Source organism: Physeter macrocephalus, chromosome 5 (genome assembly GCF_002837175.3).
Source record: "Physeter macrocephalus isolate SW-GA chromosome 5, ASM283717v5, whole genome shotgun sequence".
In the NCBI taxonomy this organism is placed as follows: domain Eukaryota; kingdom Metazoa; phylum Chordata; class Mammalia; order Artiodactyla; family Physeteridae; genus Physeter; species Physeter macrocephalus.
This window is the reverse complement of record NC_041218.1, coordinates 92,912,707-92,938,640: the sequence shown is the minus strand read 5'-3', so window position 1 is coordinate 92,938,640 and position 25,934 is coordinate 92,912,707. Positions and strand designations below refer to the sequence as shown.

Below are 25,934 nucleotides of genomic sequence, written 5' to 3'. Positions count from 1 at the left end.
AGGAACATTCTGTTGTATGGATATACTACATCTTATTTTTATTTATCCATCTATCAGTTGGTTGACATTTGGGTTGTTTCAATTTTGAGGCTGTTATGCTATGGAATAATGCTTCTGTGAATAGTTGTATACATGTTTTTATTTCTTTTGTGTATATATCTAAGAGTTGAATTGCTGGGTGCATTTTCACTCTGTTTACCTTTGAGGAACTGCCAGGCTGTTTTCCAGAGCGTCTACTCCGTTTTAAAATCCCACTAGCAATGCGCAAGAGTTCCAGTTGCTCTTCATCATGGCCAACATTTGTTATTATCTGTCATTTATATTATAGCACCCTAATAGGTGTAAAATGGGCCTTTCTGTACTTTTAAACCCTAAAACTATGATCAATTATTATCAATAAAATAATCTCCATCCTTTCTAGCAGTGAGCCTGTCTCTTTATTAAATATGGAATACATAAAATAAGTGGAAATAAGATAGTATCAGAAAGGTTCTTTTCCCATTTCTTTGTTAGCACTTCACAATTATTTGGAGAGACTCTCGAGAGAAGTAAGAGAGATTGGATTTTTAAAAATTGTACAGCTAGAACTCACAGTTTTTAAACGCCTATTATAGACAGGTACATATTTAGCATCTAACCCCTGAGTCTACCATAACCATTGATGCCACTGACCATTGCCACTAAAGTCTTCAAAGTGGCTTCAGGAGCTTTTCCCCACCCTCACCATAGCTTGGAGCCCATCATCTGCTGTCTCCTGGGGGCTCAGAGCTTCTATGAGTATTAGTTTACCACATTATAGATTAAACTGGGCTGTATGGGCTCATCTGAGGTCTAACCATTGATTTTTAACATAGTTTCTACAGGAAAAATACAGCTTTTTTTTTTCAGCCTACTAACTTATAAATGACCATTTAGGACACAACCTGATTGTAATTTGGTAACTATCTGTCCATGAGGAAAGGCAAAATAAGTTGGAGTTATTTAACCTAATGTCAGAAAGCTTTATGTTGACTTAAAGCCATCATCATGGATTATAACTTCAATGAAGGATTATTCTCTTTATTTTAATTGCGGTTTTTTATGTTTTTAAATTGTATTTTGTTGCCATAAGTAGGAATTGATAAAGTGGGAATTGAATTTAGTTTTGAAAATTTATGTGTGTGTATCAAAGGAGAGTAGAAAGAAAAACAGTATTTCTTTCTCTCATATTTTATTTTTATCACTATAACAAAGGGAAGATGCTTTTATTTTCACCTCTTCCCTAAAAGGCCAATTTTTCATGTTTGAGATGTGCATCCATATATATAGTTACTTGCCTTATGTTTTATTTTCCTGATAAGTTTAATTGACCTTTAAATAATAATAGTTATAGAGGATTAGATTAAAACCTGATTAATATGAGAATCGTTTACAGGTGGAGTGTTTTCTTAAATGGAGCTAGAATAGTTTTTAGATTAATTCAGTAAAAATCCCATGTCCTTTTCCCTAAAATGCATGCATTAGTACCACTCCTACTGATCATCCATACACGGTATAATCCTAAGCAACTTCCTTTTCAATCTAGGAAAAAATGAGTGTGATACCCTCTTTCTACCACTCATTTCATTAGGCTATTATGATGGCTGTCAAATGTACATAGGATGTAGGTTTACTTTTATTCCTTCCTCCCTCCCTTCTTTTTTCCTTCTTTCTCTGCTTTCTTTTTTTGGATGGCTTATTTCTCAGTTTTTTAATAGAAAAATTGTTGGCAGAAGGTATTCCCTAGAAATACTATGCTGATGTATCAAAATAACAGCAGATCCTGGGCTTTCAGGTCGCACTTGCCTCAGGAGTCCACCAGCTATGAAGTACTGATGAAGGATGTTCTTCCTGTGCAAGACTAATTAGGCTTCCAGGTCCATGGTGTTAAATCTACAGAGGTACCTGGCTATGCCTGAAGTCCAAAGCTTGACCTGAATATTTCCAATTAACATTTTCTTTTTCAGGGGACCATGAACTTCCCCCCAGTAAATATGAACTATCACTTTGGTAATTTCTTCTTGTGTTGAATTCTTACAGCTCTCCACCCAAGGAGATGCAAGTCAGGTGATTGGACCTCTTACCGAAGGGCAGAGAAGAAATGTGGCAGTAGTGAATTCACTATATAAGTTGCACCAATCGGTAACAAAGGTAACCTTTATTTTAATTAAGTTCTTTTGACTTAATTTCAAGTTCTTCTTTCTTCTTGCCTTAAATTTAGACAGTAATGAATTATTATTTAATTTTTTGCAGAAGAATACAGTGAAAATGTGATTGTAAAATAAGCTGAGGCATGAACTTTTTCTAAACAGTCTTTGATCCTGGCCTCTATTGTTTGTATGACTTTTTGTCTCTACAGTTAGTTTAAAACACATGAACTGTAGATCCTCACGGTTGCTTGGTATAGTCAAGTTTATTGAACAGATGATTTAAAGGTAAATTATTTGTGTTTTATACCCATTAAACCACATAATTTGGTATCATATGGGTGGTAGTAAATTATAGCAAAGCTAGTAATAGTAAGAGCTCGTAAGCCCTCTAACATGTCAGAAAGGTTCTTTCTACCTTTGTACAAAAAAGTGGGGGAGGAGATGCATTAAAAACAGTGAACTTGTATGGTATAATCATTGAAGACTATTTATGAGTAAAAAATATTTTTTTTGCTATTGATCTACTAATACTTTTTTAAAAAATGACTGAATTTTAACTTGTTTGCCTTTATATATTATGTCTAAGATGAACTGTAAACCTAATTATTAGGAAAGCAACATTTTCAACCCCTTCTTTGATTCTTGAATTGCTTGTGTTTACTTTCTATTAATGATTTTCAAAATATTTGGTAAGTAGAGAGATAGTTAGAAGACCTGAAAAAGCCAAAGGTTAGATGATGTTCTTAAAACCTTGACCTCTAATATGAGCTTTTATATGCTAGACTGTACTTTAGAATAATTATAAGTGACAGTTTTTCATTTACTTAAATTTTTTAACAAGTCCTTTTATCAATTAGGGGTTTCCAAAATTTGTATTTTGCACACTAAACAAAATATATTTGAAGGGTTATTAACAGGTAATCTCAGAAAAGTAAATAACAAAAGTAAATGAAAAGAATATATGATATAGTTTCCATTTCCTTTAATTATTACTCTAAAGAACCACAAGCAATGCAAAGTTGTATTTATTTAGCCTGATTTAAATGTCATTATTGATCATTTCAGAATTTTCATAATGTTGGTATTGATTTGTAAAAAGGGAAACATTTGACATTTACTTGTTAAAAATTATAGTCAGCCTACCAAGGGTGATTTTTTTTTTTTTAAGAAATAAGTAAATATGGCTTTAAACTGACTTTTTCAAGTTAAAACTTTATAATTAAGGAAAGCTAGCTAGTAGAATTCTTAATGTTTCAGTTATTTGAAGTAGATATTTGCTTTATACAGGAAAACATTTTTAAACCTATCCTAACTACTGAATACTAATGGATTTTTAAAACATGTATGAGATACTACTCTAAAGTAATGATAATATTTTATATGTGGCTTGTGGAAACAGTTTTATTATGTGATGATCAAAGTTAGTATTTATAAAAATAAATAACTTAAGCAAAACTATAACTGGATTTGTTCTAGGTGGTTTCCAGTCAGAGCTCATTCCCACCAGCAGCTGAGCAAACTATAATTTCAGCCCTAAAGGTAAAAGAATGTAATTTAATCTTTGACTCTATAGATCGGAATAGGTTTTAGAATTATTTGTTTGGATGAGTGGGAGATGTCACATTTTAAAAATAATTCAGAATCTTCTCCATATGCCAAAAGTAGCATGTTGATGATTATCCTAAAGAGAGAGGCTACATGTGTGTTTATATTTTCTAGAATTTAAAAATAGACCCTGTTGGTGTCTACAGATTGTGTTGCACTTATGATAATTGTATCATAAGCAAGAGAAGCAAGAGAGTTATAAGTATTCACTGTGTCTTAGGGCAGTGCAGCCCAGTATTATCCCAGTAAAGCAGTGGTTCTCCACCAGGGAGATTTTTGTTGCCTATGGGACATTTAACAATATCTGGCAACATTTTTGATTGTCATGACCTGGAGTGGGGTGCTCCTGGCATCCAGTGCCAGGAATCCTGTCAAGCATCCTGCAGTGTACAAGCCAGCTCCCCACAGCACAGAATTATCAGGCCCAAAATTGTCAGTTATGCCAAAGCCTGGAAACTCTACTAAGGCCACATAGTAAAATAAAGACTCTGGAGCTCAACTGCCTGTGTATGAATCCCATCTCAGTTTTTTGTTTTTTTTTGTTTTTTGCGTTACGCGGGCCTCTCACTGTTGTGGCCTCTCCCGTTGCGGAGCACAGGCTCCGGACGCGCAGGCTCAGCGGCCACGGCTCACGGGCCCAGCCGCTCCGCGGCATGTGGCATCTTCCCGGACCGGGGCACGAACCCGTGTCCCCTGCATCGGCAGGCAGACTCTCAACCACTGTGCCACCAGGGAAGTCCCCTGCATCGGCAGGCGGGCTCTCAACCACTGCGCCACCAGGGAAGCCCCCATCTCAGTTATTTAACTAGCTGTATGGCCTCAGACAAGTTAATAAGTTTTCTCTTGCCTTAGTTTCTGCATCTATTGATATAAAATGGTACAGTATACCTACACAAAGGTAGTAAATGTCAACTATTAGACTGAATTTAGATCACTTGGGTAGAGTTAAGAGAGAGAAAGAGGGAAGGAGAAAGAGAGATGGTCTACCACCAGTAAACTCCAAGGAGAAATATTTAGAGAGTAAAGAGGATACAAAGAAAGAACAATCATTGAGGAAGAAAATTGGGAGAGGACAGTGTCACAAGTCCTGAAGGAGAAGGGAAATTCCGAGGTCAAGTGCTGTTCATGGGTGACATGGATGGGGATTTAACAGGCTGCAAAACTTAAGGACACTAAATTCATATATGAGGTAGGAGGAGACAGTCTGTTTTCCTCCAACATAGAAAAAGTACACTTGTGAATCCTTTTCTTTTTCCCAGTGTACTTATCTCATTATGATGAAGTAGTATTAGAGCTGCCAAAATAAAAATAATTGTTTTTAGTAAGAGTTGTCCAGTTTATTGATAATCAAAAAATACTGTAAAATCGGGCCAATAAGACAAACCGAAAGGTTTGTTTTATTCTTGCTTCGAGGCAGGGAATACATGTAGTCTTTTTTTTCAATATATAGTTACTCATTTGTCTTTATCTTCTGTCCATAGCTGTCAAACATTTTTTGATCACTACCCAAGATAAATAATATTTTACATTGTACCCCATACATACTATATAAGCATTTCTAAATATATACACATATATAACTGTATATCTATAGAATATGCATCTATACACATGGTTTGAGAAAGTCCATTCTGTAGGTTAAGAAAGAGTTGCCTACACTTTGCCTGGTGATGAAAGTCTCCTGGACAAGTCAAAAATAGAAGTTCTTCAGACACTGTAATTCAGTGGTGGGTAGACTTTCTGAATCTGTATTTTTAACTTACAATAAAGGTTATTCCTTGTTTTAGTCACTTTAGGCGGGGGGTTGAGGCCAGTGCAGGGGAAGTTGCCCTCATCTCAAGCTGTGGCCTTCACTCTGAGGTTTGCTCACCAGGACTGCCGTCTGGTGTTGCTGGGCACCGCAGTTTGCTGAGTCTTCGCCAGTTTTGCCTTTGAGAACTGGGTAAGGGACGACTACCAGTCTGTTCACGGCCCTCCTGCCGTGACCCTGTCAATTAGAGACCGAATTTCTTATGTTAACAGACCTCAGTGAAACAGTTTTGGCCTTGCTTTTTCATTAAATTTCCTTAAAAATCTTTATGGCATAATAAGTGAAGAACAAACAGAATCCTCTGACTCAAAGAAAAAAAAGAGAATCTTGAATTTTCATAAAATTGTAGGCAACTTAGTGCATCATTTTGAATTAGGATGTTACAATGCGTAAGTGCAACCCAAGAACCAGAAATCTGTATGCTTTTATTATTTGATGGAAAAAATATTAAACATACTTTTTTACTTACTAAAAAATATAGGTAGACACATAATAGTCTCCTCTACCTTGTTGAGATTTTGTCCAAAATTAAATGTTACTTTAGGTTCAAAGTTCATCATCTCATATTGCAAGCATTATCTTCTATGTCATGGATGACATAATTAATATTAATGATTATACATTTAGAGTCATTTCATTATAACCACCTCAGCTATAAGTAGCATTTAAACACCTTAGCCCGATAATTCTGATCCATTTGTTAACTGAGATCATCTTGTGCAGATAGTGTATTACGAAGTTTATATATGACAGTTCTCCCTTATTGTGTGGGTTTGATGTTCTATATATGGGAATATTCTGCATTGTTGAGGCTTCAGTATTTTTGTAATCTTTGCTATTTTAGGCAAGCACTTCCCTGCTTTGTAAAGAGCTTATGAAATATAATCTAGTATCCTTTCTCAGTTTCCTGTGGTAGTTATTAATCCTCTCCCCATCCTTTACATGAAGGCATTCCCCACAATGCTTTCTTCTCTGTTTTATATTTTCCATAAGTGGGAAACCTCACCCAGCTGTAAAGTTCTCTGTGTACACCATCATATCATAATACAGATAGAGGCAGTTTTATTTCTTCCTTTCTGGTCTTGATACCTGTTTTCCATGCCTTGTTTCACCTGCTAGGACCTCCAGTACTATGTTGCCTAGAGCAGGTGAGAATGGACTTGACTACTTGTTCCTGACCTGGGTGAAAGCACTCTGTTTATTTTACTACTTAAAGGAGGATATTTTAAACAAGTTCTTTTCTATTCCTGGTTTACTGAGACTTTTTAAAATTGTAAGTGGTGGTGTTTCATCAAATAGCTTTTTCTGTATAAAATGATCATACAGTTTTACCTCTTTATTTTGTTAGTAAAATACAGGAATTTATTTTCAAATATCAAACCAACCTTGATCATGATGTATTAACCTTTTTATGTATTCTTGGATTTGATTTACTTAATTTTTGTTAAAGTGGTCATAAGGATATTGGTATATAGTTTTCTCTTTTGTAATTCTTTGTCTGGTTTTGGAAGTGTTTCCTCCTTTTCTATTTTCTGAAAGAATCTGTGTAGAATTTGTATTGTTTTCTCCTTAAATGCTTAGTAGAATTCACCAGTGAAGCCATCTGGGCCTGTAGTTTTTTTGTAGGAAGTTTATAACTACAAATTTAATTTGTTTAATAGATGCAGGACTATTCAGGTTATCTTTTTTCTGGAGTGAGCTTTGATACTTTGTGACTTAAGGTATTTGTCTACTCATCTAAGTTATCTAATTTGTCAGAATAATGTACATGATATTCTCTAACTGTCCATTTAATGTATGTAGGACCTATAGTGATAACCTCTTCTTCATTTTTTATACTGATGATTTGTGTTCTTATCTTTTTTTTTCTTTATCAGTCTAGCTGTGGGTTTATCAATTTCATTGCTCTTTTCAGAGAACCAACCATTGGCTTTATTAATTTTCTCTACTGTTTGTCTTTCTAGTTCACTAATTTCTGCTTTTGTCTTTTTTTTTTACTTCTTATTTTGGATTTTCTTTGCCTTTTTTTGTTTGTTTTTTTGAGACCTTATACCATTGATTTTTAAACCCCCCCCCCCAAAAAATTTAAAGTTGTAAATTTCCCTCTAATTTTGTTATGTTGCGCTTTTATCTTCATTCAGTTTGAAATATTTTCTGTTTCCTTTGTGATTTCCTCTTTGATTCAATGTTTTTTCTTTTAATTTCTAATTTTTTGTGGTATTTCTAGATATCTTATTGATTTCTTTTTTATCACTCTTTTTTATTGAAGTATAGTTGATTTACAAAGTTGTGATATTAATTTCTAATTTAATTCTCTTACCATCAGAAAACATATTCTGTATGATTTCAGTCCTTTTAAATTTATTGAGTATTATGACCTAGCATGTGGTCTGTCTTGATGAATGAACCATGTGTGCTTGACAAAAACATGTAATCTTCAGTTGTTTAGTATCATTCTGTAAATATCAGTTAAGGTGTAGTGATGTGTTCAGATTTTATATGCCTCTACTGGTATTTTATGTAGTTCTATCAATTGCTGAAAGATGGGAGTTAGAATTTTCTATGATTGTGAACTTGCTTATATCTCCTTTTCATTCTGTTGATTCTTGACTCCTCCGTTTTGAAGCTCTATTACTAGTTGTGTTGAAGCTCTGTTATATAAGTATTTATCATTTTTATGCCTTCTGATGAACACCCTTTGTCATTATGACATATCCTTCTTTAGCTTTAATACTTATTGTCATGCATTGTTTTATCTGATATTAATTTAACTACTCTATCTTCTTCTGTCCATTTACTTTCAACTCCTCTATGTCTTTATTTTTTCAATACATCTCTTAAAGACAGTATACAGTGGGTCTTGCCTTTTTTCTGTTCTGATAATCTCTGCCTTTTAATTGGAGTGTTTAATCCATTAACATAGTATAATTATCAATAAGGTTTTCTTTAGGTATATAGTTTTATTATTTGTTTTTTGTTTGTCCCCTCTGTTTTATTTCCTCTTTTCCACCTTTTCTGCCACCTTTTGGATTATTTGATTATTAATTATTTTTTTAAATTTCATTTTAATTTATATCTTAGATTTTCACCTGTACCTCTTTTTCATTTTCTTTTTAGTTGTTCTTCTGTGGATATATGCATCCTTAACTTTCCACAGTCTTTTAGAGTTAATATTGTACTGTGTCACATAAAATATAGAAACTTTACATTTACTGAAGTACATTTACATCTCATTCATTGCATGTAGTGTAATTTTTTTAGTTTAACATTTCCATTTTGGTTCTTTACATTTTCAGTCACTCTGCTGAGATTTCCTATTACTTTATTTATTATGGGCATTTTTTTCTCTACCTCACTGAGGTTCTTGCCTGATAATTGTAGAGTCTGGATCATTTCACAGTTGGCAGCTGTTGATTGTCTTTTCCCTTTAGAATTGACAACATCTCCTAGCTTTTTGTATGTAGTCATTTTAATATATCTTAGACAATGTGAACGTTGTGTTGTATAGACTCAGTATTTTTATATATTGCTCCTAAAAATGTTGACCATTGCTTTAGCAGTTAATTAGCTTGTTTAGACTCAAATTGTGCACTGTCAAACCTGCAGTTGGCCGTGTCTCAGATCTCAGTATAGTTCTTTAAGCCTTAGTTGCAAGCCATTTGTTTGCCTTGCACACACATGTTCAGGTCAGCTGAAGACTAGTGCTGTGTTCACACATAGAAAAATAGGCTTTCTTTTCTGGCTCTCTCCTTTCTGAGGTTCCCCTCTCACTCTCCAGCAGCCCTGGTTGAACCAGGGCTCCTTCCCCTTGTTCCTTTGACCTGAAAGACTGCAGATTTTGTTTGGTTTGGTTTGGATTTTCTCTCAGAGTTTTAGCCACCCAGCCTTGCCACTACCATGATTATAGTCACTCTCAGAGCAGAATCACAAAAAAAGGAAAACTCAGTCTCTTCTGGTTGCTGTATATTTATACACCCCTCTAAAACTAATTGCATTTTTCCATCTCCAGAAGCCTCCAGTAGGTATTTTTGTTTTGTTTTTGGTATTTTTCCATGCTTATTTGTAGGAGGATCTGTAGTTAGGTACTCCTTCATACTGGCGTCGAAAACTTTCCCTTCCTTCTTGAAATCTCCTATTTATTTTCACCATATTCCAGGATCTCTTCTTACTTCTTTGCCCAGTGGCAACGTAGTGATATAACCAAAAGCTCATTGGAGTCAAATGCACCTAGAAAATCCCAGCTCTTCCACTTGATGGCTTTGGACACCTCCTTAACTTGACTTTAGTTTCCCTATCTACAAATTACTTGAGGTTCCACATCTGTAAATTAGAGATTTTTGTAATTCTTAGAGGAAGGAATAATTGAGTTTTCAGTGGGATGATTACTTGCGAAGCCAATAACACCTCCTTAACTTGACTTTAGTTTCCCTATCTACAAATTACTTGAGGTTCCACATCTGTAAATTAGAGATTTTTGTAATTCTTAGAGGAAGGAATAATTGAGTTTTCAGTGGGATGATTACTTGCGAAGCCAATAGCACAGTATCCAGCACGTGACCTGTACTAAATACATGCTGTTACCCCTCTTAATCCGTCAAAGGTTCCTCTTCTGGATGACCTTAAAATGGCATTTGGCCTTATTCTACAGATCATCCTCTGGGATCTCATTGACTCCTTTGGCTTCATCTCCCCTCTTAATAGCTAAAGACAACCATATCTAGTCAAAACTTGCCAGAAACTACAGCTGTAAAGATCTCAGCACCTACTGGATAGCCCATGTGGATTTCCCTGTAAGTCCTTCAAACTCGTGTCCAAAACTGAACTCCTTATTTTCTCCCTCCATCCCTAAATCAGCCAGCTGCTTCTGCATTTACACATTCAGTTGATAATGCCACCAAGTCATTAAAGAAAAAAAAAATCTGAGTGTACCCTTCAGTCTTTACATTCCATATTTCTCACATCTGATTCCCAAGTCCTCTGTTTCCTTTCCCAGTGTCTCCACCCTGTCTCCTCATCTCTGTTCCTGCTGCCTCTGATTTGGTTCAGGCACTCACCACTTTGCATCTATACTCCTACTGTATCCTCCCGACTTCAGTCTAATTTATCTACTCTGCTGTCCAGCATGATTTTTCCCCAATTCAAAGCTTTAACCACATTTTTTTTTTTATTGCTTAAAACCCAGTGTTGGTTTCCTAGTCCCTTCAGGATATATTCCCATCTCCTTAGCAGCCTATGCAGAGTACATCTGCTCTCTGTCTCTCTTCCACATCGGCAGCCACCTCGTACTCTGTCTGTGTTGAACACCTGCAGTTCCCCAAATGCGTCAGCTTCCCCAGGCTCCTGTGCCTTTGACATATGGCCCCCACCAGCCTCCCGCCTCCCCCAACACACACACTTGGTTCTTAACCCATTTTGATCTTTGAAATTCAGTTCACGCAACACCTTTTGTTTTTTAAATCCTTTCAGTATAAGTTGGGTGTCTCTCCCGTGTTCCCATAGCACTCTGTAGAGCACTGATACCACTACAACTTGTTACCTTTTGTCACTAGATTGTGAGCTCCCTGAGGGCAAACTGTAAGTGCATACACACACACACACACACACACACACACACACGCTTTCTTTCTCTTTTTTTTTTTTTTGTTTGTTTTCATCCTTTATTTCGTAAGGAGAGCCAAGGGATTGAGGGGAAGAGGGCTTAGAGAGAAAATGCGGAGCGCATGTCTCTCTCAATCCTGTATACGTGTTTATTTTATCAGAGATTAAGGGCTGGAGATGACGTTTAGGAATTTAATGAATATGGGTCCTATTTAACCTTTTCTCACTGATTTCAGTCATTTGTATGAGCCAGAGTCATCCATCTTCATTGTATGTAATCATGACTGAAGCACATATAATATACTTAAAATTTAGATTTTGAATGTTTACTGAGGCCCCGTCATATTTTCACACTAAAAACTTATAACTAAGGCCTAGGGTCTTATATAACCTAATTGATCATTATACCTCACAGGAGAACAGTTGCTCAACCTTAGCACTATTGATGTTTTAGGCTGGGTAGTTCTCTGTCGCGGGGGACTGTCTTGTGCACTGCAGGATGTTTAGCAGCGTCTCTGTGCTCTGTCCACTAGGTGCTAGTAGCAAACCCTTACCCCACCCCGGTTGTGACAATCAGAAGTGTCTTGAAACATTGCCAGATGTCCTCTGGGGAGCAAGATTGCCCCCAGTTGACACTCAACTGCTGTAGAACTCTAAATAGAAATCTAATCCATGAAAAGGCTAACTCTTCTGCCCTCTAAGAATCACTGATATATTTATTATATTCAGTCTGGTCAAAAGCATATGATGTTGTTCCAATTTTGAAGAATTACTTTTGGTCTTGCCTCAGTCTTTTCAGAAACTTTAAAAAATGTGTTCCGCAAGAGGGAGGGGATATGGGGATATATGTATACGTATAGCTGATTCACTTTGTTATACAGCAGAAACTAACACAACGTTGTAAAGCAACTATACTCCAATAAAGATGTTAAAAAAAATAATATAAAGAATAAACGAATGGAAATTAGGAAAAAAAAGTGTGTTCATGTGATCTTTGCTTCATAAGTGGCACTACCCCTCTCTTCTTCTTTCTCCAGGGGTTCATTTGAGCATTAAACTTTTTGAAAATATGAGAAAAGTGATGGAGTTGAAATTTTTCAGTGCCATGTTCCACATATTTTAAGCTTTAAAAATCATTACTGACAGCAGTTAGGAGATGAGCAGACTTCTGTTGGGTATTATAGTTAAACTGTTTATAGTTTGAATTTGATATAATGTGAAAACTTGTAGTCAAGATGCTTCTCATATTTCAGATTCTTTTGTGTTTGATCTATTTAAAGTTTGCCTCTCCTTAATTTAATCTTCTTTTCAGGCAGTCCATGTTCTTATGGGAAATGCTGTGCAACCCTTGCTGACTTCCGTGGGAGATGCTATAGAGGCCATCATCATCACTATGCATCAAGAAGATTTTTCTGGGTAATGACTTCCAACCAAAGTTTTCACTAAGCTTCGGTACCTTTGTTTTTCATTCCCACCTCCACCTCTACTCCCTAAGTCTCTACCAATCTAGAGCCTTATTCCTCTTGTGATGGGGTTGTGGCCCCACCCTTATCCTACTTTATTCATTGAGTACCATTAGCAGATTAAATTTTTTCAGTTCTTCTTGTCATCATTTCTCTCCTGTCATTGAAACGTGGAACCGTTAACATCTGCGGGACTCAGCTTGGCACTTCGGGACATTTGGTACCATCTCCTCTTTGCAATTATATCTTTTTCCTTACTTCTCACAAATAGGCTGTACTTGAGCCTCTGGTACTGGCGTGGTATTCCTTGTATAAAATGTCCTGCCTCTGTCACTCTCCTAGTCCGATTCCTGCTCTGGTTTTGAGGGCAAGGTCCTGACCAACCCCCTGCAAAGATGATTTTCCTTTGTCAGAGTCTTGTGGCAGTCTAATCTGGTCATGTCACTCCTAGCCATAAGCACTTTGGTATTATTCCACAGCTCTTTCGTATGTATACTGCTTATCCATATCATGTGTGTCTTGACAATAAGAATCATAGTTCCTAGCTTAGTGTTTACTGAAATCTTTTTAAGTAAAGTAAACTGGTTTTGACTTAGTGTCTTAGAAAACTGTGGGGAATTTGAAATAGTTATTTGCACGTGCTTAGTGTGATTTTTTAAAAAAGCTTAACCATACTCTAGAGCTAAATATTCATATATTAGTGTAGGTATGTGTTTTTTATTCCTAGTTCATAGTTAGTTACTATTTTTTAACTGCCCTGTTTCTTTATGTTCATGTTGTTTAACAGTATATCTACTTTATTAAATTTCTAGCCACTAGTCTAGCTGTTCGTAGAAAAATTATGTGATTATTACACTGTCTTTTAATTTTTCAAATCATTTATTATTTAATTTACAAAGTATCTTTTGAAAGGTGAAAAGGTCAGTCTCTATTTTTAATAATGGTATGAAGCACAGAAGGGTAAAGTGGATTCTACGCAAAAATGCTGTAGTATTTGGAGACAGGAATATAAAACTGCTGATTACCAGTATTTGGGAGGAAATGAATTTTGTTCAGAAATGATCTGAAATGTCCCAGTTTGACCAATCATCAATGCCTCTGAAAAGGAAGCAAAACTGGAGAAATTTTTGAAGGCTTGTTCTAATAAGAGTGGTCAGGTACTTACCTGAGTAAGTGTATTGATGAGCCACAGCTGGTGCCTGCAGATAACACATTAAACATTAAAAGTTGGTTTCCCAAGTAGATATGTTTTTATTAGTTTGCTTAAATACTAGTGAGCCAGATTGGTTCTTTAACTGATAGGTTGCCACAGGTATGCAGCATTATTTTAAGATGTATAACATTGTCCTCAATTTTTTCCCCCATATGGCCATTAATGGCTCCATTTCAGCTCACTCTCTCTGTACAGCAGACATTTGAGGTTCCACTGAAAGTTATTTTCCATACATGGCCATACAGGAGTGTGGAGCGTTCATGGCAGGAATTTTCCCACTTTCTAGAACCTTGTTATTAGTAATTCTGTCATGTCATTTCATATATGTATGGCTTATATGAAATATAAGGTGACATTGGATGATACTATTCAGCAAGTGGAATCACTTTTATAGTAGGGCCATCTTCCGGGATCACACTTGGAAAAATAATAATGAATACCTGCCCCTCCAAGCCCTTCACACCTACTCACAGTAAAAGGAGTAAATCAGGTTTACCTTCTAGGCCAACCTTATTTGTAGTATGATTACAGAATCCCCTGCGAATTAAAAAGTAATCTTCAACACAGTTTCCTGGTATTTTAAATGTATTTAGTGGGCCTTGTGTGTTTCTTTGCAAATTAGATAAAGCTTAAATTGTAAATGTCTGACATAGTACATTGATTGAAATTCTGTTATTTAATGTAAAATGACTCGTGTCTGATATCAGCTTTGAATGGGACAGGGAAGTCGGTAACAGTAGGTGGACCCTAGAGCCTTGAAGTGGTGGGTGAGCACCTCTGACGAGAGGAGACACACACTGACCCCAGAACGACTGGCGCCGCTTCTGCCTCTGTGCGCGGGCTCTCATTACACAGACCGGGACGTTTCTTCTCACTCGATCAGTTGAGAACTCTTACTAAAAGGTTTGATTTAACTGGCAAGACTGAGCTTTAGCAATTGCCAAGCAAGGTTTATATTCTAGTAAATTTAAGTCAAACTTCTAATCCATGCTGAGAATTGATAATACATATTTCGGAATTTTTCTAATAGATCATTTTATTTTACTTACATTGACACATGCTTATGGAACCTGGTTTAGTATACCATTTTCTAATCCTCAAGGAAATCATATCACCTAACCAGTTTAGAATTCTTGAAACAGTCCTCCAGAGTACTACCAAAATAATGACAGTGCTTTTGATAAAGCATAAGATTAGAAAGAGATTGGTTCCTTTTTTTTTTTTTTTTTAACCTAGCCTTTTGGACTGACAAAACCTGAATAAAGATAGGCCATGATGGTCTGAATCTGGCAAAAACCAACCCCCACGTGAAGATTGCCATCTCTTACTAAAGCTGTCCCTGTACTCTGTACCAAGCAGCATTCCACCCTACGATATTGCAAACAGCAGTGTTCCACCATGCCCCCTCAGTGGCCTTGCCATACTTAGGACATTCTTTCTTACACCTGAACAAAATCTCTTCCTGCTGGAACATAGCATGCTTTCTCTATTTCTATCCGCTCTCTGGATGTGGAAGACCTTTGGTTAGCATCCCATTTATAATAACCATTGCTGTATTTTAAAATAATTAAGTTCACCTCATTCTCTTGCTCTAGGCATTTGAATCATATCTGTTGTTCTTCCCTAGACCGTTGCCAATTTCTCTGCATCGTTCTCAGAGTATGATTTATTTTTTGAAAAAAGATTCAGCATTATATAGCCAGTGATCTCACTGGCTCGCTAATTAATATCAGGTGATTTCTAATTTTGGCATAACTCTTCTTTCCTATAAATATTGCACATTCTTTTCATATATTCTTTAAAGAGCAATTATAAACACTTATAAATTATAAATAGTATTTCATGGAGCATCAGCTGGCATCATCTGTTGATCCAAATTAAAGCCTTTCCAAACATCATCTGGGAGGAAAAAATTGCATACCATGTGTATTGTTACATAACCAGTTCCACAGTCAGAATTCTACTATTGGACTGATTGGATTAAATAGCACAAGAGCAGAGATATCTTTGCCAAGAATCTGTTTGGGGAAGGCAGCATTTTCTGTTGCCACCAAGTGTAAAATCCTATTTCAGTATCTAATACTGATTTATTCACTAACCAGGCAAACCACGTGAGTGGATGGAGAGTCGTAAAGCTGGAAGAGACCTTGAGAGGTCAGAGTGCATAAGGCACTTCTGCGAATCATCCAAGACAGATGGTTGTCTGTTTCATTTTTAATAGTCTTTTGGTAAATGGATTCCAAGATTCTTTCAGTCATCTTCCTAGCATCCTAAAACAGTCTTTAGAATATAATCTAAACATCGTTTTATGCTCTTTAACTTTTAGCAAAAATAAACAATTCCTTTCCTACCTTTAAAGTAAAAAATTGCTTAGGAGTGAAATAGCAGGCAGAGGGGGAGACAGATATCAAATAGTGCCTATTAGTGTACTGGCTGATTTTTTCTTTTGCAGATCATTACCCAGTTCAGGAAAGCCTGATGTTCCCTGTTCTCTCTACATGAAGGAGCTTCAAGGTTTTATTGCCAGAGTTATGAGTGACTACTTTACACACTTTGAATGCTTGGATTTTGTCTTTGACAACACTGAAGCTATTGCCCAAAGAGCCATTGAACTTTTTATCCGAAATGCCAGTCTCATAAGACCTCTTGGTGAAGGTGGGAAAATGCGTCTTGCTGCTGATTTTGCGCAGGTAAACTGATGCATAGCTACAAAGGGGAAAATGTTTCAGCCTCAGTATTATCCATTAAATAAAAGACCGTCTATGGTCTTCAGTTTTTTAACTGAAGAAAGTTTTTAACATGAAAAAAGTAAATCTAAACCTAATTGGTAAAAAAGGAAAGAATTTAAAGATACTTTCATACCAGCTTTTTTTACTTTGTCTTTAACAAAAGGATCATCAGTCATCTTTGATATTTCAAGGTTAAGCTAAGTAGTTTGTTCCACAGTAGAGCAGCATTTCCCCATTTCCCATTTTTACATAGCATGGGGCTTTCTCACTATTTTATTATCCCACCAGATCAGTACTGGTAAGAATAATTGATTAACCTTGTTGGAAAATAATATAGACTATGAAATTTATCCTTCAAACAGTAGAAAGGGGCTGTCTGTTGTCATGTAAAGAGAAAGATCTCTGACACATGCGTGGTCCTCCAGGGCGGTGTTCTAATTCATTGAGAAGCACAGAGGACCAGGTGAATTATTTGATCCCCCTCTGTTACATAAGAGTACCTTTCTTGTGCATGGCCACCTTGAAGTCATTCCACGCTATCTGATGTGAACGAGGTGGAGTCACATTAAAATAGCAGAACCATAATCAGCTCCTATAGAAAGGTTTTTTTCTTTGTTCTTTAGACAGACTTTTTAAAAGCCTTAGGTATAGTATTAGAGGCAGAGAAAAAACACCTCATACATCCACTTTCATTAAAAAAAGATTCAGAAACAATTCGTATTTACATAGCACGTCAAAGGTGAACTTATTTTTTAAGCCTTTGAAAGCTGTTAGCTTTACTAGTCTAAATAGTTATTCGACTGGATTATTCCTAGCGGTGTGCCAGATCCTTCCTGTTTATAAAGATGGACAAATTGTAATGTCCCTTTTATTCCTGTGTGTATCTGGGAGCAAGTCTTGGTTCATTATTCCTACTCCGAGGAGTAGGAATGTGGCGGGCTGCTTGTACCAGGCGGTGGTTGTAGACGCTCCCTCATACCTGACAGTTACAATAAGGAACGGGTACATATCATAATGTTTCAAGAGCCAGGCTCTTTGCAAATTAACTGGTCTCGAATTAGTCATTTTCATCTCCAAATGATATGCCTGAGACCGCTAGGTCAGAGTAAAGGGCCTTCCTTTGTGAAATATGCCTTTAGTAACCTCAGCATGAAAATTGAAAGTAAATGCTACCATTCGTGTGGCTCCTTTTACCCTTCCCGTTTTTATCAACTTAATTCTCAGGCACCTGTACATTCTCTTGTTACAGGTAAATTCTGTATATTGTCATGCTTGTCCCTTTCTGGGATTACAGGCTGCTTATCAAAGTGAAAACACAGTGATGTACCAAGACCTGCTCTTACTTGTTAAAAACACTGTGAGCTGAACTCAAATGGGTATCTGTTCTTCTTTCCCCCTTTCCTCCTTCATTTTGTTTTTCTTTTCCTGTCCTCTTCTTTCCCTGGGCTCCCTCCCCCACCCGTTTATTTGCCTTCTGCTCCAGCTGGTTCTTGAGTCACTTTCCTGGAGGCAGCACTTCAAGTCCAATTAGAGTGGCAGCCAAGCAGGAGATGGCCAAAATGAGAGTGCTGTGGGAAGAAGGCTTTTTGTTTTTGTTTTTATTTTAATGCTATGTGACCTTGTGAGTTTTGAAAGCTGGAGAGCACTGTCCTGTGACCCTTGCTACCACAGCTGGCACCTGTTCAAAATGCATAGCATCCAGGGGCAGGGTTGAGCTCCCACCTTCCTTAAAACTGCACATTCAGAATTTTATTTGGCATTCCTTCTTTCTGAAGACATGTTGCCTATAAACCAAACCTTTCCCCAGGTCCCTTCCGTTAAGATAAATGAAACTCATCAATCATTATTACTAACTTATGCTCCAGGGCGGCCTCCGTTTTCCATTTCTTACTCGGTGTTAAGAGTATCCTTTCCAGGCCGGCAGTGACACTGGTTGCTGCAGCCTCCGTGGGGCTGATTCCTTGGTTCACTTCGGGATAGCGTCCCTGTTTCAGAACCTCGTGCCACTCACTCTGCGGCTGCTTCCCCGGCCCTGTGGGTCGTGGGTGCAGGAAAGACAGGTGCCAGCACTTCTGAAGTCAGTCGTGGTTGTGACCAGTAGCTTTGGCAAGTATTATCCAGCTGTTATATCTTCCCCCATATTTTAAAAACATTAAAGTGAATTGAGGGCTTTTATTTCATTTGATGTGGTTTCTTCCCACAACTGCAGTTATGTGGCATTGTACCTCGGGTTCCGTACTTGGTTGCATTTTTCTGGGGTGAATCAAAACCCTGAGATGGCATTGCCCTGACGTTTATATTCATGACGGGCATCACCTGGGACTAGAAAGCCTTTTGGCTGCCTCATTACTGAAAGTTCTACCGATTTGTATTCAAAATTAAACAAAGCCATTGAGGCCATTGGAATCAAAACCGCACAAATCTTCTGTGGGTTTGAAAAGAGTTCTTGTGATGAGAGTGCCTGCTTTTCTGGCATAAATAACAGAAAGAGAAAGAGCTCAGAAGATTCCAGTAGGGTAGGTTTGGGAATACTGATTATTTGGCATAAAGTCCAGTTGCAAAGACAGATAATGATATGTTTTAAAGATTTCTTTAGGAATCCTAACTTCTCCCCACTGGCGTCGTTGCACAGGTGAAAGAGTATGTATTTGCAGGGAGCCATCTGGGGGGGCTCACGATGAGGGAGGTGCCCCACGCACACCCCCTAGGAATCAGGTCACGGGCATGAGGCGCTTTCCTCCTGGTAATTAATTCCCTACTGTGACCACATGGTCTCTGTGTTTACACTAATCACACAGCACTTCTAAATCACTAAGCTGGTCCAAGGCCACTGGGGTTCTCTGATTCAGAATCTCTCTGGGGACTTGTCCATACTGCCCTCTGAACCACACATTCCCCTCTGCCCCTCCACTGTGTTTCTTTCCTGAGGGGAAGGATGGCTTTTGACGTTGGCATTAAATCATTTACTCAGTGGCACTCTGAGCAGTTTCTCTTTATTTCTGGTGCCCTTTAAATACTATATATTTGTATCTATTTTTCTTTTTGCCTGGAAATATAAATTTAGGGAAGAACCCCAGATAATCAAGATTCTAATTCCCATTGCCTTTTCTCCTGAACAGTATCAGGGCAGGAATGCCCTGGGAGTATCCATAGATGCCCTGTGGTTAACCACATGTCTGCGGTGGGCACGGAGCAGCTATGTAATTAGTTCAGCACGCCTGAGCTGACGGTTCGTTCCCTCCCAACAGGAGAGCTGGAGAGAGGCAGTTGCAGATGCCATTTTTGTATCCACAGCTAATTGCAGAGTCACCTCCTCTAAAAGGAACATTCCTGCCCTTCAGAAACATGGCCTTTATTGTTTAATGGAACTCTGGCAGAAGAAGATGGTTTTTAGTACCCTAGAGGTCCTTGATGGATGAAAAATTTATTTTGAACATTTAACGTTTTTAAATTGTCCTATGGCATAGAAATCTGCAGTCATCATAGGTGACCCAGCCATTTGAGGTCATAGTCTCTCATACCGTAATTTTTTCCTAGCCACTTATTTGTTTTAACATTCAATCCTGCTCAAGTGCTAAGGCAAAGGTTGTTTGGTTTAATCTTTGAAAATGATGAAGCCCACTAGGGTAACTGAAAAAAAAATGGACGAAAACATTTCATGAAAAATACTACACATAATTTCAGTGTGTAAGAAACCATTATATGCACACATGCACAGACACACACACAGTCATAGGTACATGATACCACATTTGTACTTTGTGCTGACTATAAAATAAATGCCACATTCTGTAGGAAGCCAGAAACTCCCATTGAGTGAATAAACAGGTCCCAAGGAACAGCCCATCACCCAGTGTCTTCGAGAACACTGGGTCGAGGCCGCTCTCTTTTGCATTGTTGGCAAGGGTCTGACTTTTCTTCCTCAGAGTTCTCTTTTTATTTACTTATTCTTTTGTATTTTAGAGAGTTTGCTAATCATGTGAGGTTGGTTTCCCTCTAGAACCTACAGGGTATATACTGTGTCTTCTGTATGCTAGGAGAGAAATTCACCAGTCACGACTCACGCTTGAGACCATCTGAAGAAAGAAAGCTGCCCTGCATTTCTCCCCGACACTCAGTTTGTACATTTGATTTCACACTTGTCATTTCTCTTAATGGTAATCAGTATGTGTGTATGTGTGTCTATGTATACACACACATACCTCTCTTATAATTTAGATGAATAAAAATTATATTGTTTAAATAAATATATATCCCCTTCTTTGATAAATTTGAGAGAGCTCCTCAGAGGCAAGACCATCTAATTCATCTTCTTATCCCCGTGTCTGGCTTGGTGCCTGGAGTCAAAAATGTTTCTCAAATGAGTTGAGTGAGTGATTAGGTCTCCATGGTCTTCCAATGTCAAGGAGATTTGAACAGTTTTTCAGAAAGATGGCCAGCAAGACAGAAACCCCATTTTTCTTTCATATGTTTTTCCTGAAGAAAGATGTTGATTTACCAGGGAGCAGCCTTTTCTCAGTCATTTTCTAAATTATTCTTTACCAGGGTCCGGTTTATAGCGAGCATAGAGAGATGGTTTATTATCTTGAGTACCACATATGCAAAAATTTTGCATATGTGCTTGGTGGATAAAGAATGGGTAGCCTAAAATTCAATTCATGACAAAATTTCCAGTCAAAGGAGGAAAATAAAGAGAAGTGAAAGTAGTAGTTGCTAAATTCTTCAGTCAGGAAACAAATTAATTCACTAACATTTAAAAGGAGGAAGTTTTAAAAATACTGATAATAAGTGCTGACATTTAACAAGCACTTACTATATGCTGTGCACATAGTGCTTTGTGAAATGATTTTACTTGCATAATTTTACGATAGGCATTACCTTCATTTGACAGGTGAGGAAGTTGGAACGTAAAGAGGCTAAGTCCAGGGCCACACAACTAGTCGTTGTAGAGCAGAAATTCTGACACAAGTGCGCTGCCTCCGGAGTCGGTGCTTTTAACCCCCTGAGCCAGCCTGGTGAAAACGGACATCATTTATGTTAATGTACAAAGGCTCCTGATGTCTGCTTAAAGTATAGCCACACAGGCAGGCTTGAAAACCTTCCTTTTTCTGATTTTTCAGTGGAGAAAAACAATCTAAACTTTCTCCTCGTACATAACAAAAAATGCTTTTCTCTTTTTGAAGGAATTATGCCTCTTTAGTAAATAAATGCAGAAGTTATCTCAGCTCTTGCCTTTTAATAAATTTGACTTTCAAAACCTGCCTCACAGTGAAGGTAAAATTTAAGTTTACTGCAAGCTACAACCTTCTATGATCCAAGCGTGTCCCCAGTTCACTTCAAGATTCTGATGTAAAAAGCTGGGGATATCTTTTAATATTTCAGATGGAGTTGGCTGTGGGTCCGTTCTGCAGAAGAGTATCTGATTTAGGAAAGTCCTATCGAATGCTGAGGTCATTCAGGTGAGACATAACTCTGTTAATCGCTGTTAATATAGCCATATCCTGTTAGCAGATAAATCCTCTCCTATTCATGTCCATCGGTATGAAACTGCCATTATCCAACTATTTTGTGATGCACAAGTGGCATTTGAATGTTATTCTTCAAACCAGAAATTTATATAGTGTTATATGCGATGACTAGTGTATGTATGTCTGTCTGTGTATGTGTTACTTTTGAGTTGCAGTTCATAAGATTGAGCTGGTAAATTTTTTATTATGCTCTTTCTAGGGGGATTTTTTTTTTTTATTCTCCAGTCTTACAGAAATATATTGAGTAGTAATACTAGGCAGTTCATAATTTATAGATGTCTTTTTCTGAAAGTATTATTGGTTCATTTATCATTTTCAATCCAGTCTACTTCTAAAAAGGTCATAAGTTACATTCCCTAACAAAACTATTAGAGTATTAGAAGAACTGAGTTTAGTGGTGAAATGCAGAGAATGACTGTAAATGTAGTAGATAATTTAGGCTAAAGATGTCTAATGCAATTGAGCACAAAATTTGGGATTGAGCTTACTAGAAACCAGTTCAAAAAGAAAAACAATGAGTTAATTCAAACTCATGATCTAAGAATATACCAATTTAACAGGAAAATTCTTTTCAGTGCTGAATGCTTAGATATAGACCTTTTACCAGCTCAAATTTTAAAGACTTGAATAGCTTAATGACTAGGTCTTAAGTATCAGATTTTAGAAGATAAAAAGATGTTGTTCATACGGCTGTTTATTCAGTAAGCCAAACTTCCCAAACTTTTTCACATCATGGCACACATAGAAGATATATACATGTAAAATGATGACCAACCCTGAGGGCCAAGGGGGTCAATACAATGCTTATAACCATCTTCTGACCACAGCTTACCAGATGGGAAACCTTGGTATCAACTCTCCATAATACCCCAAGCATAATGGTTTTTGAATGTTTCTTTATAAAGGTAGGTAAGAGAGTCCAGGCATGTGGCTTTCTATAAACTGACTCAGTACTAGAAACTAGAGTAATCAAATAAGCAGTATGTTCTTTAAAAGATTGCTTCACTCTCTTATGTCATCCAAGCTTTTGGTAGAAAATTCAAGTGTAATGAACCCAAGGTTGTTGATTGAAAGGGAAGGCTTATCCTTTACTTTGCCTGTGAGTAATTGGCAGTGATTTTTTTTAATGCCGACACAAGAGCCTGAAATATTTTTCTCAGATGCCCATCTGAGTTGGATTTCAAAAAAATTTAAAGTGAGATCACAAGTGTTTTCAGATACCTTTTTTGGGTTAGCGCAAACCTTTTATAAAGTATTTAAGTATTTTGGAAGCCTTAGGGTTTGGCACTACCAAATATGGACAAGTCGAAACATTAAGAGGTACTGAGTACACGATCCACCAGTCATCTATATGTACCATAAAAATAACCTTAATAAAACTCCTGTAAAGTCAGTGACTTTGAGTATGATGGTAACATGGCAGTCCCGGTTGGATGATCAAATGCTGCCCTGAGTAACAGAACCTTAGCATGTTGAGGGATATCAACCAACTAGGTATTTTAAAAGGCATGGGAAAAGCTGTGATTAGGGATTTGCGATTTTAAGATTAGACTATTATTTTTGATAGTGCTGGCTCCCGTGTTTAGTTGTTTATTCCACGTGTATGTATTAAAATAGTGCTTATCTTATTTGCTGAGGCAAGACGGCCTTTATCCAAGTGCTTTTAAAGTTGTGTCACAGTATGGAGATACACATTCTAAGGTTTCACATAAGAACAGTTCTATTTTAATTCATTTAAGATTTTCTTTCAACCCTCCCAGTTTTCACATGAAAGAAGAACTCTTTAAAGGAGTGTTTAAAGTTTGAATAGTGACACCTTCTAGTATCTATTTATGGAATAAAAAATTAATGATTGGTTAGTGTATAATTTTTTAAAATCCTATGTTTTTTATAGCTAGCTTCTCTCATGGGGCAATGGTCAATCTAGATGTGTTTCCAAAGTCTGACTCTGACTCACATTAAGAGAGATTTTATGTTACCATCTGGCATATACTTGCATGCAAGTACACTCAAACCCAGGCACACACACACGCACACACACGTGTGCCATGAAACAGTAATTACTCTCACTTCATGTGATATTCTCTGACATTTCTTTTTCATTTGGTTGGTTATTTTAACCCATTTAATTGGTTTCATGACCCACTAATGTTGTGCATCCCATGGTTTCTCACCTTTTTCACAGGGCCCTCTATTGTTGAACCTCAGCTGCTCTAGTGATAGGGGCAGAGTTTCATCCCTTTCTCCATCTATAAAGATTTATGCCCTTTTCTCCTGGGATTCTGGTAACCCTGAGCTTCCTCCCGCACAACCCTCAGCTCCTAAGGCCTTGGCACATATGTAATAAGAGTGATTGTACTTTGCCTGTGAAGACTTCTCCATATCTTGAATTCAGTGAAAAATTCTAACAGAGATTTATATCTATCAGTATATTCCTAAAGATATATTGAATGTACAGAAATCTCTCGGATTGATCCTAGAGCTTTCTCAGTTGTTTGAGAGGTCTTGGACACCATTTGATAAAGATTTTAAGATTAAGTGGATCAGGAAATAAAATGAAAGCGTAGTATATCCTGGGGTTCAAATCTAGCCCTAGTCTGAAAAGAAGGTTTCAGATCCCATCTTTGGAGAAAAGGGATGTCGGTGCCCCTGCCTCTGCCTGTATACATGGCCGGGAAAGGCCCTGGCTCCACCAGCTTCTCTGCAGTTGTGATTGACTTAGGACAGCTTCCCCATGTGGAGGTCCTACAGAGTCCCTTCCTAGAGAGGAGTGAGTCAGTACAGACTCGTCTTTATTCTAGTAACCCAGTTCTAGGCACTTCATTTGCTATCTGCAAAAACTTGTTAAGACATCTGTCTCTTCTCTAAAATTAGTCCTGGGCATTTGCAGTGGCAGGGCCCATTCTTGTGAACCCTGCCGTCTGTGCTGTGCACCGTGACAGGGAAAAGGCGTCGTCCAGTGGTCGTGTGCGTAATTGACCTGGGCTCCTCCCTAAAGGTTCCGAGTCACACCAGCACCAGCCCAGTGGCAGTCAGGAGGAGATGGGCTAAATAAAATATGCCACGTTCATAGGATCAAATATATGCAGCCGTTAACAAGTTATGTTGTTAGTTAATATCTAAGAATATGAAAAATACTTCCTGATGCATCACGAAATGAAAAAGGCTACTAAACAGTATATATGGTATGGATCCCTACTATTTTTAAAATAATGACGTGTGTTTGGAGAGGAAAAATCAAGGATAAACATCAAAATGTTACCTTGGGAGAAGTACCATTGTTACTAGTGATTCTTCCTTTAGAGGTTTCCTATATTTTTCAAATTTTTTGCTTTGGTTGTTTTATATTTGTAGTTAGAAAAGTCAACAGATATATTTAACAATCCCTCTTGCAGTGTTTCATCCATTTAAAAATAACAAGGGAGCCTAAAAATAATATAACATATACTAAAACGTTATACAGTAAGGGTCGGGCGGTGAGAAAAACAGTCAGCCAAACAACCAAAAGCCCAGCAGGTTTAGAGTCAGGGGCTGCAGGAGGGGGCAGCAGGCCCAGTGCAAGGGAGGGTGATGGTGCCAGGCAGGGCGTCTCCAGCCCAGACCCCCGGTGCAGCCTCCCTTCCCCCTCCTCAGACACCCCGGCCTTGGCAGGCGCACCCTCCCCTCATCAGGCAGCCGTCCGCCACAGGGCACTTCTCTTGGACGTAATGTCAGTGGACTCTTTAATTAGGCTGGCAAGCCTCTTGCAGGCATTTACCTTTTACTGTCTACATGAGAGTTTCCCAGGCAGCGGGAATCTTTTACCCCGGAGAGAATGCTG

General features: G+C 37.6%; 1 protein-coding gene across 8 annotated transcripts in view; it reads left to right on the top strand.

Moving 5' to 3' along the window:
* Positions 1-25,934, top strand: part of COG5 (component of oligomeric golgi complex 5) — a 288,472-nt gene that overhangs the window by 247,670 nt on the left and 14,868 nt on the right. For 4 of the 8 annotated variants that reach the window (XM_007105321.4, XM_007105322.4, XM_028490186.2 and 1 more), the window contains 5 exons: positions 2,059-2,169; positions 3,645-3,707; positions 12,494-12,597; positions 16,310-16,547; positions 21,969-22,045. In XM_007105321.4, coding sequence (XP_007105383.3) covers positions 2,059-2,169; positions 3,645-3,707; positions 12,494-12,597; positions 16,310-16,547; positions 21,969-22,045 — 593 coding nt within the window. Of the gene's footprint in view, positions 1-2,058; positions 2,170-3,644; positions 3,708-12,493; positions 12,598-16,309; positions 16,548-18,069; positions 18,413-20,623; positions 20,704-21,943; positions 22,046-25,934 lie in introns of those variants that run through there. The other 4 variants (XM_028490188.2, XM_028490187.2, XM_055085080.1 and 1 more) reach the window with 3 other exon arrangements.